This window comes from Esox lucius, chromosome 18 (assembly GCF_011004845.1).
Source record: "Esox lucius isolate fEsoLuc1 chromosome 18, fEsoLuc1.pri, whole genome shotgun sequence".
Lineage (NCBI taxonomy): Eukaryota > Metazoa > Chordata > Actinopteri > Esociformes > Esocidae > Esox > Esox lucius.
In genome coordinates, this window is record NC_047586.1 from 26,999,747 (window position 1) to 27,018,237 (window position 18,491).

Genomic DNA, 18,491 nt, shown 5'->3' on the forward strand with positions numbered 1-18,491 from the left:
ATTGAACAGTACAAGTACAGTACAACGAAATGCAGTTAGCATTTAACCAGAAGTGCAAAGTATAAAGGATATGTAACCCTAGGTCACTGTAGCAAGCAGGTACTGGGCCCATAACAGGCAAGCAGTAACACAGATAGCAAATAATTACAAAAGGAAGTACATTTTATTATTTGGTTCAATAAATAGCAATTATCTAGGTTAATAAAAATAGATTCCAAATACATGTGCATGGACAAGTTAGCTTCCAGTGTCTCAAAAAAAAAGAAAAGAAATAAACTATACAAAAAACATCTCTCGACCTACAACAAAATGAATCTCCCTACAAAAACATTGGCAAACATTCATAGAGCCACCTATAAACAAAAACACATATCTCCAAGCCTACCTCCAACATACTACAATACAAAGAGATACAGACGGAAATACCAACTCCACCCCTGTATATAGTCAGTTCATCAGTCATCGGTTCCACCTACTTGGCTACATATGTATATTACCAGTGGAATGTGGTGATGTGCAATAGAGGCTAATGCAGTGCAAATGGCAATACTAAATGTGCAAAGAGTCTAATTGAATGTACAATGTGCAACTGAAATGCAGGGATAGCAGCTGTGAGGTAAAACCAATCTTGCCAAGCTTTTTTAAAATTTCTCTTGTCTGTGTGCCACTGCCTTGATTTCTCCATTATTGCGTTTAATTTGTTGACGTTTATTGACGTCAAGTGTCGCAAAGTATGCGGTGCTGCACCTTGAATTGCGCATTTACAGGAAAAAATCTAATTACTTTACATTTAATTTAAACATTTAATTTCAGTTTACTCTGTTGTAGTTCAACAATAAAACAAACAAAAATGTTATGTCAAATTAGAAATGACAGTCTGTGTCAAAGACCCTCTCTCTCTCTCTCTCTGGGCCAGATCAAAGGTTACCACGGGCCAACTTTGGGCATCTATGCTCTAACTCATTGGTGAAGGACACGTCGCTGGCTGTGGGGGTAAGGTTCTTTGGCCGGTAGACAGTGATGGCTTGGAAGCCCTGCCACATGCATCAGGGTTTGGAGTTGTGGAAGTGTTCATCGGTCTGCAGTTTGTGGTCATTTTTAGCCACCTTTTCAGATTGACCCTGGATAAGCTGTAGGGCTCCACATCACCGGGTCTGAAAGCAGCTCTGCGTGCCTTAAGCAGTTGTCAGACCTCTCTGTTCATCCACGGGTTCTGGTTGAGGAAGCTCTTTATTAGTTTATGGGTGGTGACATTGTTGGTCCAGGTGTTGACTTGGCTTTGTAAGCCTCCGGAATGTTTGTGTACCCGTGATCTAGTGTATTGTCTCCTCTGGTGGGGCAGGAGACATTTTGGTGGAATTTAGGAAAAACAGTTTTCAGATTTGAATGGTTGAAATCCCTTGCAATCACCAAAACACCATATGGGTGTTCTGTCTGCTGTTTGCTAATGGTAGCCTGCAGTTCTTTCATTGCTAGCTTAGCATTAGCATCTGGGGTTATGTAGGCTGCCATTACAACAATGGATGTAAACTCCAGAGGCAAGTAAAAAGGCCTGAATCTAATCATTGGGTATTCTAGATTGGTTGAGCAGTGACTCCCAGTTAAGGTAGTGTTTGTACACCATGTCATGTTTACATTAATGCACAATCCACCACCTCTAGTCTTACCGGAATCAATTTCAATCCGATCCGTTCTGAAGACATCTCGGCCATCCAGCTCAAATGCGTTGTAGGGGATGTTGTTGTTAAGCCACATTTCCATGAAAATCATACCGCAGCAATCCATAATAACATTTTGTGAGATCATTCTCAGTTGTTTTTCGTCCATCTTATTTGCCAGTGACTGTACGTTAGCGAGGAAAAGACAATGGCCCTCATTTATCATTCTTGCGTAGAAACGGGCGTATATGTTGGCGTAAGATTTTGCTTACAAAATCACCGCCTGATTTATGAAGCTGTGCGTACCTTTAAAATCCAGGTGTACGCAATACCTGTCCTTGATAAATGCCGCGGCTGAAAACGATCGTCATTAGAATAACACGCCCCTATATATTCAAGTCTCCGCTTCCCCCACACCCTCATTTTACGCCATGGACACACGGAAGACGGCAAAAAAGAGAAACTTCTCTCACGTGGAGATTCAGACGATCACCAGGGAGGTATAAATAAATAAAATTGTTTTATTTGGCAGTTTAAAAAGAGGAATAAAAGATGATGATATGATGTGGAGTACCATTCATTAGCATTAATAATTGCATGACAATTTGTAATATTCGTCTTATTATTTTATGATATTTATTATTAATGACGTTTATTGAAGAAGAATGTCGTTATTATTATTATTTCTATTATTATTATTATTATTTAAAAGAAGAAGAATGTGATTTTTATTATTTTGTCAGTCTGAATTATATTTTGGTCATTAAAAGCCTTTCATTACTGAACCCAGTCCGTGCGCAACTGCCGGGCCTAACCCTGAAACGTATCTGAAGGAATACATATAAATCAAATGCTTTGGTAAAGTCACACAAATTAAACATTGAAGTCCATGTTGCACAAAAATAAACACTGAATTTTGTAATTATGTTGTTGGTTTTTTTACAGTGGGTTATAATATATCATATCTTTTAGTTTGTCAGTGCTTTAGGAGTTTTTTTCTGCGCATTTTCGCACTAACTCAAAACGTGCGTACACCACCTCCTGAGCTGGCGTAGGATTTGAGAGTGCCGTACGCCAACGTCCATATTGATAAATCTCAAAGTCACCGTGGTTTTGGGGGTACGCCAGGTGTACGCTGGAAATTTGGTGTAAGCACTTTTGATAAATGAGGGCCAGTGAGAGGTGAAAGTTGTCAAAAACTATTCCAGTGCATTGTGCTCATTGTGCTCGGATGTCCGGGGGTTGTTGTCGGCTATGTAGTGTTTGCTAGGCTATTCAGAGTGAATAAGCTAAGAACTATTAAGTAAATTATTGCTAATTTTCAAACACTGGTTCGACCGTGCGATGCACACCTTGGCTCCCATAGCTACAGTGGCGCAGAAGATTCACTGTGCCATCGTGACCATATTTTTCCCTAACTGTGCTGCCCAACATGTACAAAATATGTCATAAAAAGGTAGCTGCTGAACTGAAGTCTGTTCAGCACTTTACAGCCACATCTGATCTCTGGTCAAGTAGGACAATGGACCCATACTTAAGTAATTCCGACAGACAACAATGTTAATGTTGTTATAGCTGCACAGCTCAAAGGATGGACACAGCAGCAATGTTTTGGACACAGGCTGCACCTTGCAATCAGTGCACATCAGCTTAACAGACACAATGCTATAATATTCAATAATCTAATTGGGGATATCTGGGTGGTGACTGGCTTCTATATTCTTTGTGTGTTTGTTTGTATTTGTCATAAATGATAATGTTTTTATGACTTTTATTCTCCTTTTTTTTCTGTGCTGATTTTCTTGTTAAGCAATTTGTTACATGTGTTTTTAAAGGTGATATATAAATAATATTTTACTTCAGTGACAATAATAATAATATTACAATGTAAACTTCACATTACAAAACAAAGCAAAAAACACCCCAAAAATAATGGTTAATTAATCGTAATCGAGGTAAAATGTTCAGTTAATCGTGACATTTTTAGGTCATATCATCCAGTCCTATAGACTACCATGGCCTTGTCAGATCATTTTATTTGGTTAATAAAAAGAGTGTGAAATGCTCTGCAACTGACTGCCTCCCCTCTCCCGCCCCTACACCCCTCTCCCTCAAACACACACCCCTCCCCCTTACCCCCCCCCTTTCCAAAATTATTATATATTTTTAAACAGTTTTGTTAATGGGGTTTCATTTATTCAAGCATGATAGACATTTTTATTTATCAAATGGTCAGAAATAAGAAAATGCATAGATTTGTCATAAGGTAACTCATTGCCTTTACTGTACGTGCACTGATCATGCTTAGTGTCATGTGTAGTCACCCCCGAAAGGCCCATTCTGAGCCAGGACAAATCCTGCTGTGAAATTGTCCTGATGGGATCATAGCCACTGGTGACAGTCCTGACACCTGGCTTGTGGGGAAGAGGGCTAATTATAATTTTCAGACCAGGTAGCTGATAGAGTTGATGCATGCCTCAAGAATTTTTTTTAAATCTGACCATCTAGACAAATCAATTTCAAATCCCAATGTTTATAGAATATTTACAAATATTTCTTACATTGGATATTATTCAAAATGGTTACCAACTAAAATAATTATTTTATGTGAATATATATAATTGGAGCATTTGTAAAAATATTTCATGTCATATATGTCTTTGAGCAAGGCACTTAAGTCGCTTATGACTAAAATATAAAAATGTTAGGACCCCAATGGTTTGAAATAACTACAAATGTTCAGATTTAAATTTTTTACTTAACAAGAGGATGGATGAGTTTTGTATCATTGTCATGGATGGGTCCAGCAGTCTTGGGATGAGCTTGGTTGACAAGCAGGAGTTGGAAATAATGGGTGAGTTCTGTCGCCAAAGTTGGTTAAAGACAATGGCTACATTTTCCATAGTCCTTATTCAGATAATGAATGAGTTTTGTTAGCCTAAGCTCCATCAACAACGGCTAAGTTCTAAAGACAGTGGAGAACTTCCTGAGATTGAGGACAAACTACATGCAGGTGTTTTCTCATTCTTCCTACATTCAGACCACTGGATTCTCCTCGAAAACCATTGTCCCTGTCTCTGAGCCTTCCGTTCTAACCCTTCCCTCTACACACACACACACACACACACACACACACACACACACACACACACACACACACACACACACACACACTCACTATGTATGTGCTGTGGACCCAGCTTTCTGTGTGGACCCAGCTTTCTGATACACTTTCACCTCCTGACTGACTACCCATAATCCCTTTTCAGAACCAGTGGGCTGTGAGAGCCGGGCCACTGTACATGCTGGGCCAGGGGTTACCCATGCAGTACTGAACACTGAGTCACTCATGCTGTCGGTCTGAGTTGTATGTCAGTTTAAGCCTGGCACTGTTGATATTTTTTACATTAGAGTAAGTGAGCAGACTCTTTTAGCCACAGCGATGTACAGGAGCAATCAGGGTTAACAGAAAATACAGAAAGACATGTTTCACCTTCCCGACTCGTGACTAGATCCAGCAATCTTTGTCATTGTTCAGATGTTCTTACCATTACCTACACGGAAAACTCATGCAAAATATATATGTGGAGAATTTCTCAACATATATTTACAGTTGTGCTCATAAGTTTGCATACCCTGGCAGAAATTGTGAATGATTGGCAATGATTTTGAACATATTCTTTTAAGGATAGTGATCATATGAAGCGATTTATTATCAGATAGTTGTTTGGCTCCTTTTTAAATCATAAGGATAACAGAAATCACCCAAATGGCCCTGAGCAAAAGTTTACATACCCTTGAATCTTTGGCCTTGTTATAGACACACAAAAAGACACACACAGGTGAAAATGGCAATTAAAGGTGAATTTCCCAGACCTGTGCCTTTTTAAATGGGACTTAATAAATATGGAAAAGGATATGAAAAGATATCCAAAGCCTTGCAAATGCCAGTCAGTATTGTTCAATCACTTATTAAGAAGATGAAAATGTAGGGAACTGTTGATACCAAGCCAAGCTCTGGTAAACCAAGAAAGATTTCAGACAAATCTGCCAGAAGAATTGTTCGGAATACAAAGAAAAACCCACAGGTAACCGCAGGAGATATACTGGCTGCTCTGGAAAAAGACTGTGGTTGTTTCAAGGAGCAGAATAAGACGATACTTGAACAATAATTAGCTGCATGGTCGAGTTGCTAGAAAGAAGCCTTTACTGCACCAATGCCACAAAAAAGCCTGGTTACAATATGTCCGACAATACCTTGACACGCCTCACAGCTTCTGGCACACTGTAATTTGGAGTGACGAGACCAAAATAGAGCTTTATGGTCACAACCATAAGCACTATGTTTGGAGAGGGGTCAACAAGGCCTATAGTGAACAGAATACCATCCCTAATGTGAAGCATGGTGGTGGCTCACTGATGTTTTGGGGGTATCTGAGCTCTAAAGGCACAGGGAGTCTTGTGAAAATGTATGGCAAGATTAATGCAATATGTTATCAGAAAATACTGGCAGACAATTTGCATAATTCTTTTTTTCTGCACAAAAGCTGAACATGGGACACTTGGAATTTCCAGTTCTTTTTTTTTTTTTGCCATGTTTGGTTTTACGATTGTGCCATTCTGTTAAGACCTACAGTTGAATGTGAATCCAATAAAAAATGAAAGACATCTTTTGCCTGCTCACTCTCCAAGGGAATGCAAACTTTTTAGCACAATTGTACATATGTGCCCTGAATATGTCTATGAAATATCTATCTTGCGCTTCTCACAATATCATAGTACAATGCATGTCATATATTTGAATGTTGAATATTGTGTTAAAATAATGAAATATATGAATATGTAGTACATAATCATTTCTCATCAACCCATCATGGAATTAACCTTCAAGACATTATTTTCCAGGGAAAAAGAGACTCATTATGAAAACAGTGTGCATACATTTTAACACAGTATCATGTATGCTATTCTTCTCTGTAAAAGTACTTCAAAGAAATGACTAGATAACATAATAAACACATGACAGGAAACAATACAAATGGAAATATCAGTTAGATGTGAATGCATATTACCAACTATAATCTTGTCATTTATGTAAATAAGTTTACATGTATTTAAGACATATTAAAACATATTTGAAAACTGGTAGGGTATGCAGCCTGCCGCCCCATTGTTAAATTTGGTTTGAACAGAAGCTCAAATTACACACTCCTCTTGGACTGTGTTACAAACGCCTTTAGGCCTGGCCTCCTTGCATGTGTTGGTTTGGTGTTTGGCTGTGCTATTAGTGTTTGCTGGCAGCGTGTCTTGGCTAAGGAAACGATAAGCTCCCTTTATGGCTCTGTGCACCGCTCCTATCTGCTGTGGCTTTGGCGGAACATACACACACACAGGTCTACTTCCATATGGTATTCAACATTTATCTACAAACCCGATTCCAAAAAAGTTGGGACACTACAAATTGTGAGTAAAAAAGGAATGGAATAATTTACAAATCTCATAAACTTATATTTAATTCACAATAGAATATAGATAACATATCGAATGTTGAAAGTGAGACATTTTGTAATGTCATGCCAAATATTGGCTCATTTTGGTTTTCATGAGAGCTACACATTCCAAAAAAGTTCGGACAGGTAGCAATAAGAGGCTGGAAAAGTTAAATGTACAGATAAGGAACAGCTGGAGGACCAATTTGCAACATGATTGGGTATAAAAAGAGCCTCTCAAAGTGGCAGTGTCTCTCAGAAGTGAAGATGGGCAGACGATCACCAATTCCCCCAATGCTGCGGCGAACAATAGTGGAGCAATATCAGAAAGGAGTTTCTCAGAGACAAATTGCAAAGAGTTTGAATTTATCAGCATCTACAGTGCATAATATCATCCAAAGATTCAGAGAATCTGGAACAATCTCTGTGCGTAAGGGTCAAGGCCGGAAAACCATACTGGATGCCTGTGATCTTTGGGTCCTCAGATGGCACTGCATCACATAAAGGAATGATACTGTAATGGAAATCACAACATGGGCTCAGGAATACTTCCAGAAAACATTGTCGGTGAGCACAATCCACCGTGCCTTTCGGCGTTGCCGGCTAAAACACTATAGGTCCAAAAAGAAGCCGTATCTAAACAGGATCCAGAAGCACAGGTGTTTTCTCTGGGCCAAGGATCATTTAAAATGGACTGTGGTAAAGTGTTCTGTGGTCATCATCATCATCATCATCATTTTCTTCCGCTTATCCGGGTCCGGGTCGCGGGGGCAGCAGTCTAAGCAGAGATGCCCAGACTTCCCTCTCCCTAGACACTTCCTCCAGCTATTCCAGGGGGACACCGAGGCGTTCCCAGGCCAGCCGGGAGACCTCCAGCGTGTCCTAGTTCTTCCCCGGGGTCTCCTCCTGGTGGGACGGGCCCGGAACACCTTCCCGGGAATGCGTTCCGGAGGCTGCAGAAGCTGCACCGATCAGTCTATCAATCTCCCGTACCATCCTTCCCTCACTCGTGAACAAGACCTCTAGATACTTAAACTCCTCCACTTGAGGCAGGCACTCTCCACCAACCTGAAGTGGGCAAGCCACCCTTTTCCCGACTGAGGACCATGGCCTCGGATTTGGAGGTACTGATTCTCATACCCACCGCTTCACACTCGGCTGCAAACCATCCCAGTGCATGCTGAAGGCCCTGGCTTGAAGGAGCCAACACGACAACATAATCCGCAAAGAGCAGAGACGAAATCGTGTGGTCCCCAAACCTGACACCCTCCGGCCCCTGGCTGCGCCTAGAAATTCTGTCCATAAAAATTACGAACAGAACCGGCGACAAAGGGCAGCCCTGCCGGAGTCCAACATGCACTGGGAACAAGTCTGACTTACTGCCGGCAATGCGGACCAAGATCCTGCTTCGGTCGTACAGGGACCTGACAGCCCTTAGCAAAGGACCCAGGTCCAAGACATACGGCCGCAGGTCAGATGAAACGACAACAAAGTCAATCATCGACCTGCGGCCTAGGGTGTCCTGGTGCCACGTGCACTGATGGACACCCTTATGCTTGAACATGGTGTTCGTTATGGACAAACTGTGACTAGCACAGAAGTCCAATAACTGAACACCGCTCAGGTTCAGATCAGGGGGGCCGTTCCTCCCAATCACGCCCCTCCAGGTGTCACTGTCGTTGCCCACGTGGGCGTTGAAGTCCCCCAGTAGAACGATAGAGTCCCCAGTCGGAGCACTTTCCAGCACCCCTCCCAGAGACTCCAAGAAGGTCGGGTCAGGTCCCTTGAAGTGATAAATTTTCTCGGTTTAAACATTTGATATGTCATCTATGTTGTATTCTGAATAAAATATTGAAATTTGAAACTTCCACATCATTGCATTCTGTTTTTATTCACAATTGTACATTTTGTACAATTGTGTCCCAACTTTTTTGGAATCGGGTTTGTATAATTTCCTTACATTTCATATTTTTTCGGTTGGCGTATATGGATGGACAGACAGACAGACATGTATGTCTGTCTGTCCATCCATACGCCAACGTTGCTGATTGTCTTTGCCTGTTAGTAGGGGTGAGTCAGGCTCCTGTGCTAAGGTCCCCTGCCTTTGTCCTTCCTGTCAAGGTGGCATGGACTGGGCTAGGATTGAACTGAGTTTTGGATCAAGGCACGGTGCTTGGAACATCCAACGTCACATTCCCGGTTCTTTTGAAGATTTAGGTAGAAATTTATTTATTTACGTATTTTATTAAAAATGTTGGCCTGTTCATAGTACAGTTTTGTTGGTAGACCATTACACACGGTAACCACACTATAAGCGTTGCCTTGTCTTGCCACAAGCATCCTGTCAAAGGGACGGTTTACCTTATTTTTTCCCTTTGTTTTTTCATTAACAAAAATTAAAGAATGCGAGTGTCAGCCATTGAGAATTCAGCCGTTGAGAAAGTGTTTCTAGTGAAGCTTAGATGCTGCCACTGAATGTGACGCAATGTGAGTAGTTAACCAGCTGACATTTATGTCAAAGGAGGCATTCCTAAAGGATTGCTGGCTGGTGACAATGCCAAATGCTTAATGACTGTAGTGAAATTTCTAGGTAAGATGAGATTGTAGTGGAGTTCCATTGAGTGGGGATGGTTTTATTTACTACAATGTTGTTCAGGTGGTGAGATGATTTTGTACGACCACTAGAGGACACTGCTGTGTGGTTTTAGTTTTCTCTCAAGTTGCTGCTTTCAAACCTAACATCTTCAGTTCCTTTTCTCAATACTTTCTTATCTTCTTGGAATGTGTTTTACAAATGTTTCTGTCTTACAGTAGTTTCAGGTTGTAGTCTTTTTGAAAAGTTTCTAGCTAGAAATATATTGCTTTTACTTGAATGTGTGCACATGCGCAATTATTTTATTCATTTAATTTAAAGCATTTGTGTCGCCACCTCTGACCCTGAACCTCAGCTCTCATTACTAGTGGTGAGAACGAATTATCGACATTTCGACAAGGATGCCATTTAATAAAAAATTCTAAACATACAAAAAAATCTGTACTACCGATTGACTCAGTTGGCAGAAGTAATGTTGGGTTATTTCTTGTAGACTAAACAAATCTGGCTAATGGCCAAGTACAGGAAATGATCACGGCTAGCAAAAGAATACCTGGCAACATCTATTCCGGCTTAAAGGATTTCCCGGCTGCGGGCCTGATAGTCAGACTACGTAAGCCTACTCGTCTACTCCCGGGGCACGATGACATGCACGTTTTTCTAAACAAGAATGTTGCCTAATGATTGTTTATATTTTTGTTAAGATCTTGCGTCTATGGATGTGCAAGCAAGATTTTGTTTGGTTTTTGCCGGACCACGTAAACGGAGCCGTCCAAGAAGAGCGAATGTCTCTTGCTGAGTGACTGACTACCCATTGTTAAATTGCGTAGTGGTTAGAGAAGCGGACTTGTGAACTATAGGTCCCGAGTTTGTATCTTCTCGCAGGCGAAGCTAAGTACAGGTGCTGGTCATAAAATTAGAATATCACCAAAAAGTGGATTTATTTCAGTAATTCCATTCAAAAAGTGAAACTTCTATAATGTATACATTAATTCCACACAGACTGATATGTTTCAAGTGTTTATTTTCTTTTAATTTCGATGATTATAACTGACAACTAATGAAAACCCCAAATTCAGTATCTCAGAAAATTAGAATATTATGAAAAGGTTCAATATTGAAGACACCTGGTTGCCACACTCTAATCAGCTAATTAACCCAAAACACCTGCAAAGGCCTTTAAATGGTCTCTCAGTCTAGTTCTGTAGGCAACACAATCATGGGGAAGACTGCTGACTTGACAGCTGTCCAAAAGACGACCACTGACACCTTGCACTAGGAGGGCAAGACACAAAAGGGCATAGCTGAAGAGGCTGGCTGTTCACAGAGCTCTGTGTCCAAGCACATTAATAGAGAGGCGAAAGGAAGGAAAAGATGTGGTAGAAAAAAGTGTACAAGCAATAGGGATAACCGCACCCTGGAGAGGATTGTGAAACAAAACCCTTTCAAAAATGTGGGGGATATTCACAAAAAGTGGAGTCAGTGCTTTAAGAACCACCACGCACAGACGTATGCAAGACATGGGTTTCAGCTGTCACATTCCTTGTGTCAAGCCACTCTTGAACAAGACACAGCGTCAGAAGCGTCTCGCCTGGGCTAAAAACAAAAAGGACTGGACTGCTGCTGAGTTATGTTTTCTGATTAAAGTAAATTTAGCATTTCCTTTTGAAATCAAGGTCCCAGAGTCTGGAGGAAGAGAGGAGAGGCACAGAATCCACATTGCTTGAAGTCCAGTGTAAAGTTTCCACAGTCAGTGATGGTTTGGGGTGCCATGTCATCTACTGGTGTTGGTCCACTGTGTTTTCTGAGGTCCAAGGTCAACGCAGCCGTCTACCAGGAAGTTTTAGAGCACTTCATGCTTCCTGCTGCTGACCAACTTTATGGAGATGCAGATTTCATTTTCCAACAGGACTTGGCATCTGCACACAGTGCCAAAGCTACCAGTACCTGGTTTAAGGACCATGTTATCCCTGTTCTTAATTGGCCAGCAAACTCGCCTGACCTTAACCCTATAGGAAATCTATGGGGTATTGTGAAGAGGAAGATGCGATAAGCCAGACCCCACAATGCAGAAGAGCTGAAGGCCACTATCAGAGCAAGTCTGTGTGTAATGAATTAATATAATATACAAGTTTAACTCTTTTGAATGGAATTACTGAAATAAATACACTTTTTAATGATATTCTAATTTTATGACCAGCACCTGTAAGGTTTGGGATTCATCCGTATAGACGAACATTTTATAAGAAACGTTAGTTTAACACAATCCTCCATGGAGTCTAGCGCCTGCTGAAACGTTTAAAAAAAAAAAATACGTTCATATGCCATGAAATTAAATAGCTTTGGCAGACTCGCTAGCAATTGCTCAATTCTAATGACCATTCCCGTAAGTTAGTAGATACCGCTAAAGCTTATTACTGGCTAATACGCTTTTAAAACGGCCAGTGGCAAACGCCAAACATTGACGCTATTTTTGGTGGAGGTAAAATTAGTAAGAAACGTTAGTCAGTTTAACTTCATCAATGTAATTCACGAATGGCTAATTAACTATTAAAACGTCTAGTGGAAAACAGTTTTTTTTCAGGATATAGACAGTAAGGCCTTCACGCGACCTGGGTTCGAACCTTGAGATGGCAAACTTTTCTATTGCGGGCCGGCAGAACTAGGCTTGCCTGGTTTCTTGTTCTTCATTCATTTTATATAATTTATTCCTATTAAGCTTCCTTCCAAGGATATATGTTTATTCACCAGAGCTGGAATGCATCGGTAGGTTTGTTTGATTTAATGCAGACTGTCACGTAACTCTGTTAGTCTATATAAAAACAGTTGTTTAGTTTGAAAAGTATAGTTTTAAGGGACTGTATATATATACAAAATTGCTGGTTAGATGGTCTAATACATTTTGCATTTTGTTGTTATGGCCAGAAAACATTGACACAAATATGTTAGCTAATGAAAGGCAATTCATAGGCCTAGCCTAAATATCTCTTCATGGGAGAAAATACCTTTTTGACAACATTTATAGTTCATTTGCAATTGCAATTAATGGAAAAGCTTGAAACAATTATTTAAAATAAATCACTCGTTATAAAATACTAACGACTTGACAGGCCTATGCCTCTGCTGCTGTTATGGCATTTCTGAATCTTAATGTCTCCAAAGTAAAAGTATATCTAGCCTGTTTATTTGAAAACATTGAGGTTGTTAACTACAGTTTTAAATAAAACGTTGAATTTATTGCATAACATTACAATTTACATTCCTTTTTTTTCATTTAGTACCTCTCTTTTTGGCACTAGTGGCTGGGTTCGACTATTCATTGACAGAAGCTGAGGATTTATCGATAGTGAAAATATTTGTCATGCACATCCCTACTCATTACCAAAAGGCTAAAGCTCCCACAATGCTGTGATCTGTGTAAATTAGAATTTATTCATTTTGCTGTTCAACATGGAGTAATCCTTGTCTAGAGTTACAAGCAGGTGCACCGTTCTTCCAGAAGAGGAGTGGCCATTTTAAATGTCTCTGTGTGTCTCCTTACCCGGTTCAGACCATTATTTTTCCTTTTGACTATTTGTCCATCCTTGTCTGTCTGTCTCTGTTTGTCATTCCATTTCTAACTGCTTCTGTTTTTCTCTGTCCATTTTTCCATCCTGCCTGTCCATCACTGTCATGTGAGGTGCCCCACCTACACCGGCTGGCTGACCGTTACATCGGGGGTTAGTAAGAAGCGGGACCACATCCATCTGTAGTGCTCACCATGTCTGGTGTCTTTCTAAAGGAAGGGACTAGGACAGGATAATCTGGAATCACAGATTAGATCCCTGGGCAGGAGAGGCCAAGGGACAATGCTGATTGTCAGCAGGCGAGGGAGGTAGAGTAGAGAGCGAGAGATAGAGACATAGAGGAAACTCCTTGTGCTACCATTCCTTTACATTGAACGGTGCTCGCCATTCGCTCATTTGTTCCCAGTGTTTGTTTTTCTTATCCCTTGCTACTGCTGCTCCTGAGGGTGGATTTTTCTGGGGTAGTCACTGATTGCATGCATGTTCTGAAAGACTTGGAGACACTGTTTGTTGAGTTTTCAGAACCAGCGAGGAGTGTTTCAGGAAGGTTGACTGTGTGAGGTGAGAAGAACCATGTTCTAACCAAAACTATATCCTGCTGGGAGTCTACACCCTTGTTTTGTTTCAACACTTTATTGCTCCTCAGAATATTACTTTGTGTACTTAAAAAAATTATAATAATCTCAAAACCAAATTTCTGACAGATTTTTTGGCAGGTGGTGTGGTAGCTGGTGTGGATATTTTTTACAGACTGTCAGATTTGGGAAGATTCAATGTTTTTGTTTTGGACATGGAACCGGTAATCTGACACTGAATATTGCCCCCTTTGTCAGGCGAATCATTGCAAGTCAATGGGAGCTCCTGAGAGAGGGATAGAAAGGCAGATCACAAAGAGGAGCAAAGGAGAGCGGGACGGGGAGTGGGAGGGGGGTCTTTTAGGGATTGTGGTCTGAAGGGAGGAGAGGGTCCCCTGTGGGTTGCAAAAAAACATTGCAAACCTAACCCTCCCATTCCTCCAGCCTTCCCCTAGGGGGAGGGGTGAGAGAAGGGGAAGCCGCATTGACAGTGTAGGGGTTTGATATAGGGGCTAGAGGGGGGTGACACAAAATCCTCTGTTCCAAGAGGGAGGGCTGAGAGGGTCTAGCTTCGGAGGGAGGGGGGGCTGGGGTATTTGAGACACATTGAGGATGATCACATACGTTCAATGCCTCTCCTCCAAGCCGGTGGTCAGCTGCTGGCAAGGGGCTCTCTGCTATGAGGAACCGGCAGGCAAGAAGGCCCCCCACACCACCTCCGAGATGGGCAACAATTTGCCAGCGCAGACCCATGTACCTGTACTCACCCGGAGGCCTGAGGGGAGTCTGCGACGCCGCTTGCTCACCACCAAGGTCCACCAGAGACAGGACTCCCTTTGGACACCCAAACCAGGAATGCTTGGGCCCAAAAATAAGGGTTCGCTGGGTCACACGCACACCTACAAGGACAACCCAGGTAGAACGGAACACGCCGGAGTCAGATGGGCCTTTCAAATGTTGGGTTTTAGTTGTAGTGAGACAAAAAGAGCAGCGCTGGTTGTTGTTGGATTGTTGTAATTTCTACAATAGTATTACATTGTCAGTTACGAGGAAAATAAATGTAATTAGAACAGTTATTACATTACATTTTAGTTGCTTTTCGGTCCATGTGTGTTGTTGAGGCATTATAAATCCTCTTCCTCATTCACACACATGCCCAGTACTACTGTTGGACCACGATGGTAGAACAAGACTCTCTTTGGAAGTGATGGTCAAAGGGCTTATGTCTGGGCATTAGGGCAAATTATTTTCTAGTTAGTCTGGAAAAGAGGGCTTAAGACTTCTGTAGTTCTATTTGTGTTATATTCTGCACTGTGGCATAGTGAGAATGCTCATTGTCTGGCTTTGGAACCAAGTGTTTTGTTGTTTTGTGACTGTGGCAGTAAGATTGTTTTAGACTCTGCTGTTTCAACCGTGTAAGTGTAGGTTTCTATGCAAGACATGCACTCTCAAGCCAAGGCTTTGTCACTTCTCATTATGTGATTTGTATCAGTTGTAACCGTGTGATCTGTGCCGTCTGTCCCTGTGTGTGAGTCCGAGAGGTTGTGTGTGACTTCTTTGTCGCAGGGGAGATTACGCTGTTGTGACCTATAACCTTTGACCTGTGTGCATTGGACAGAGGTCCTGCAGTTGAGCTGAGGGCATAAATTACTTAATCAAACGATGTTGATGTTCATTGAGAACACATTAAACACATACACTTTAACTGATAAACAGCCCAAGTGAGTCTAAGTAATTCATTTTCTTTTTCAAGCTCTAAGCCAGATGTGTCAAACGTATGGATGGTTTAAAAAATAATTGACCTAATTTAAACTACAAAAATGATAAGACAGACAATCGGGCAGCATCAACAACTCAAAAAACGAAAAATGGAGGACTTATTTCAGCTTATTTTGACAGCTAGACATTTTTAATGCGCGCCCTCTGAAGGCTGAATGTGCTAAATTAGTTTGACATTCTGAACTATAGAACTATGCCATGCATTTTGTAACTTTATGAATAATTTGTTTGAGTGGGGGATGAACAGGAGGGCTGGACTTGAATAAGTGACAGTAAGATGCACAAATGAAAAATGCGCCTGGCGTCAACCCAACTTATGGGAACCCCGCACAATTGTATGCAGCTGGTTGTGACAGACATCTCTGTGTTGGACTGTCACAGAGATGACAGTAGGGAGAAAAAGGGGTGACAGAGGGTAACCAAGGTGACCCTTTTTTTAGCTTTGAGAGTGACACAAAACCTCACAGGAGAGAGGGATCTACTTGGGGAGAAGTGGAGAGGGCGGCAGACCGACAGGCCTAAAAGTCACAGTTACGGTTAGAATTAGGATTCGTTTTGGGGTTAAGTTTAAGGGGTAGGCAGGTTGAGTGTTGAGTTTAAGATTAGATTTTTACAGTTACAGTTGGAATTACGGTTAAGTTTAGGTATTTGTTTTAAGTGTTAGGTAAAATAGGATTTTGAATGGAAATAATTGTGTAGGTTCCCAACAAGGACTGCATAACAGAGTGTGTGTCTGTGTGTGTTTATGATATTTCGATCCTTGTTGAAATGTAAATACAACCTAGAACGTAGGCTTGGTTGTGTGTGTGGACGCATTATTGTGTTAGAAGTGCGTGTGTCTGTGATTAATCACTTATTCCTGTGCGCTTAGCGTAACAATGTGACCCAGACTAGCGTCCCTGCTGGTCCCTGCTCACGCCTGCTTTAGCTAACATGTCGTGACAGCTCAAGATGTTCTCCACATTGCTGCGGCATTGTGTCCACGCTGTACGTTGCAACTGAGTTTTAGTCGCGCTGTATTTACCACAAGATTTGGTTACCTGCTCGTTTGCCTCAGTTGAAATGTCTTTTTAGATCTTGTACTATATTGATACAGCCTAATTTTTTCTTTCTTGTTCTCCTCTCTCTCCCCACTCATCTCCTTGGCTTTCTTCTTTTTGGCTACTCTCTATACTTCTGTCTCTCCCACACGCCTGTCTCTCCCTCACTTCTTCATTCTCTTTCCCACACCATCTCATTTTCTCTCTCTCTCTCTCTCTCTCTCTCTCTGTTATTGACTTAACCAGTGTAATTGAGGAGCAGGTGTTCTCCAGATCCCCCATAATCCCCCAATGGGGAGACCCATGCAGGGGCCAGGATTTGCCCAATCACAGCTCCCCCGGAGGCCCAGAGGAGCAGGCTTCCTTCTGGAACAGTAATGGGAAATAAGAACTGACCTTTATGAAATCAATAGGCTTTTTAGGGAACTAGAGGCAAGTAGGGACAACTGGACAGGGAATGTGACTGTGGTTAGTGTAAATGGGAATGCTTCTTTTGTGCCATGCTTGGGATTTCCCTCACTCCTCCTTCCCCTTCTGTGAGTGTGTATATTCCAATAGGATATTATTGGCCCCATGCTGACTGTGGAAAGCACAAGAATTCGTCTCCCCTCAGCCAGATTAACTCCAGGATTTCAGCAAGAACAGTGACAAAGATTCATTGTAGCACTTAAGGCCCACCTCACAAACACATACAAAGGGCACATTTCCCCTCATTTGCACTGTTGGCAGGTTGAGGACAAAGTGGAAAGAGTATTGCGAGGCTGATCTTGTTGGGAACAGATTTTTCTCTGTAATTCTCCATTTAATTCTGTTATTCTCATTCTCATTCTGCCTCTCATTGGCCACATCATTTCATCTCTTGTCTTTCACACACACACATTCAACACCGAATCCAGAGTCACTAATTATTAACAAAATGTGCTGCTTCTTGTTCCGGACCTCTTGTTGTGTTTTTGATTAATTGTGTAAGTGTCTGGCTGTCTATTTGCCTGTGTGAATCGGGACCAAATCCAGACTTGGTTTCTGATTAAGGCCTAATAGGTGATGCTTTGCTAGTGCTGGAACAATGGCAGATGCTCCATCACACGTGGCTAGGACCCAATTGAGTCTTCTTGTCTGAGTGTGATAGGTCGAAAGAGGAGTAATTGAGTTGTGTGTGGATGCTGGGGGCGGGAGTATATTTGTGGTCGGGGTGTGCACAGTGTCATCTGTGTGTGTGCTTGTGTCCTCGCTGTCTTGCAAAGCTCTCGGAGGCCTTGTAAGAGGTTATAATTACCTTAGTTGAGCCATGGTGCCAACACAACACACACTTTACATCACAGCCAATACATTGCAGACTAATAACACAGCTTATGTGTGCATGCGTGCATGGGTGCCTGCAACTAGCACAACAAGTTGAGGACCAAATAATCCTAACCATTTGCAGGTGCTCCTGTAAAGGAGGTAAAGCCCTCTAGTGGTAAACTAAATTCGATTAAAGATGCATTCTGGGATTTTTTGCCACATGTTTTAAGTGCACTGTCGGGCCAAAACGGGGTAGCAAAAATGGTTATGAGGTGTAGCATGTGCCGATATCTGCCCTGTGTCATCAAAACCACTGGCTTTTCAAACCTGGCATTCCATGGCTATCTGAGGTAGGATAGTAAATCTATGTATAGGTTATGCCTCTATAAACACTATATTACACATCCAGATTATAATGGGAGGTCTAAAATGGTTTGTCATTCGAATAGATCCCAGAATGCATCTTTGTGTGTGTGTGTGTGTGTGTGTGTGTGTGTGTGTGTGTGT

The 18,491-nt window shown here is 41.6% G+C and overlaps 1 protein-coding gene across 6 annotated transcripts in view; it reads left to right on the forward strand.

Annotated features, from left to right (window-relative positions):
• nhsl1b (NHS-like 1b) overlaps positions 1-18,491 on the forward strand; it is a 179,966-nt gene that overhangs the window by 108,592 nt on the left and 52,883 nt on the right. The window contains exon 1 of one of the 6 annotated variants that reach the window (XM_034287728.1): positions 14,477-14,797. The exons of the other annotated variants lie outside the window; for them this stretch is intronic. Coding sequence (XP_034143619.1) covers positions 14,494-14,797 — 304 coding nt within the window. The 5' untranslated portion in view covers positions 14,477-14,493. Of the gene's footprint in view, positions 1-14,476; positions 14,798-18,491 lie in introns of those variants that run through there. 6 annotated transcript variants of the gene reach the window in all.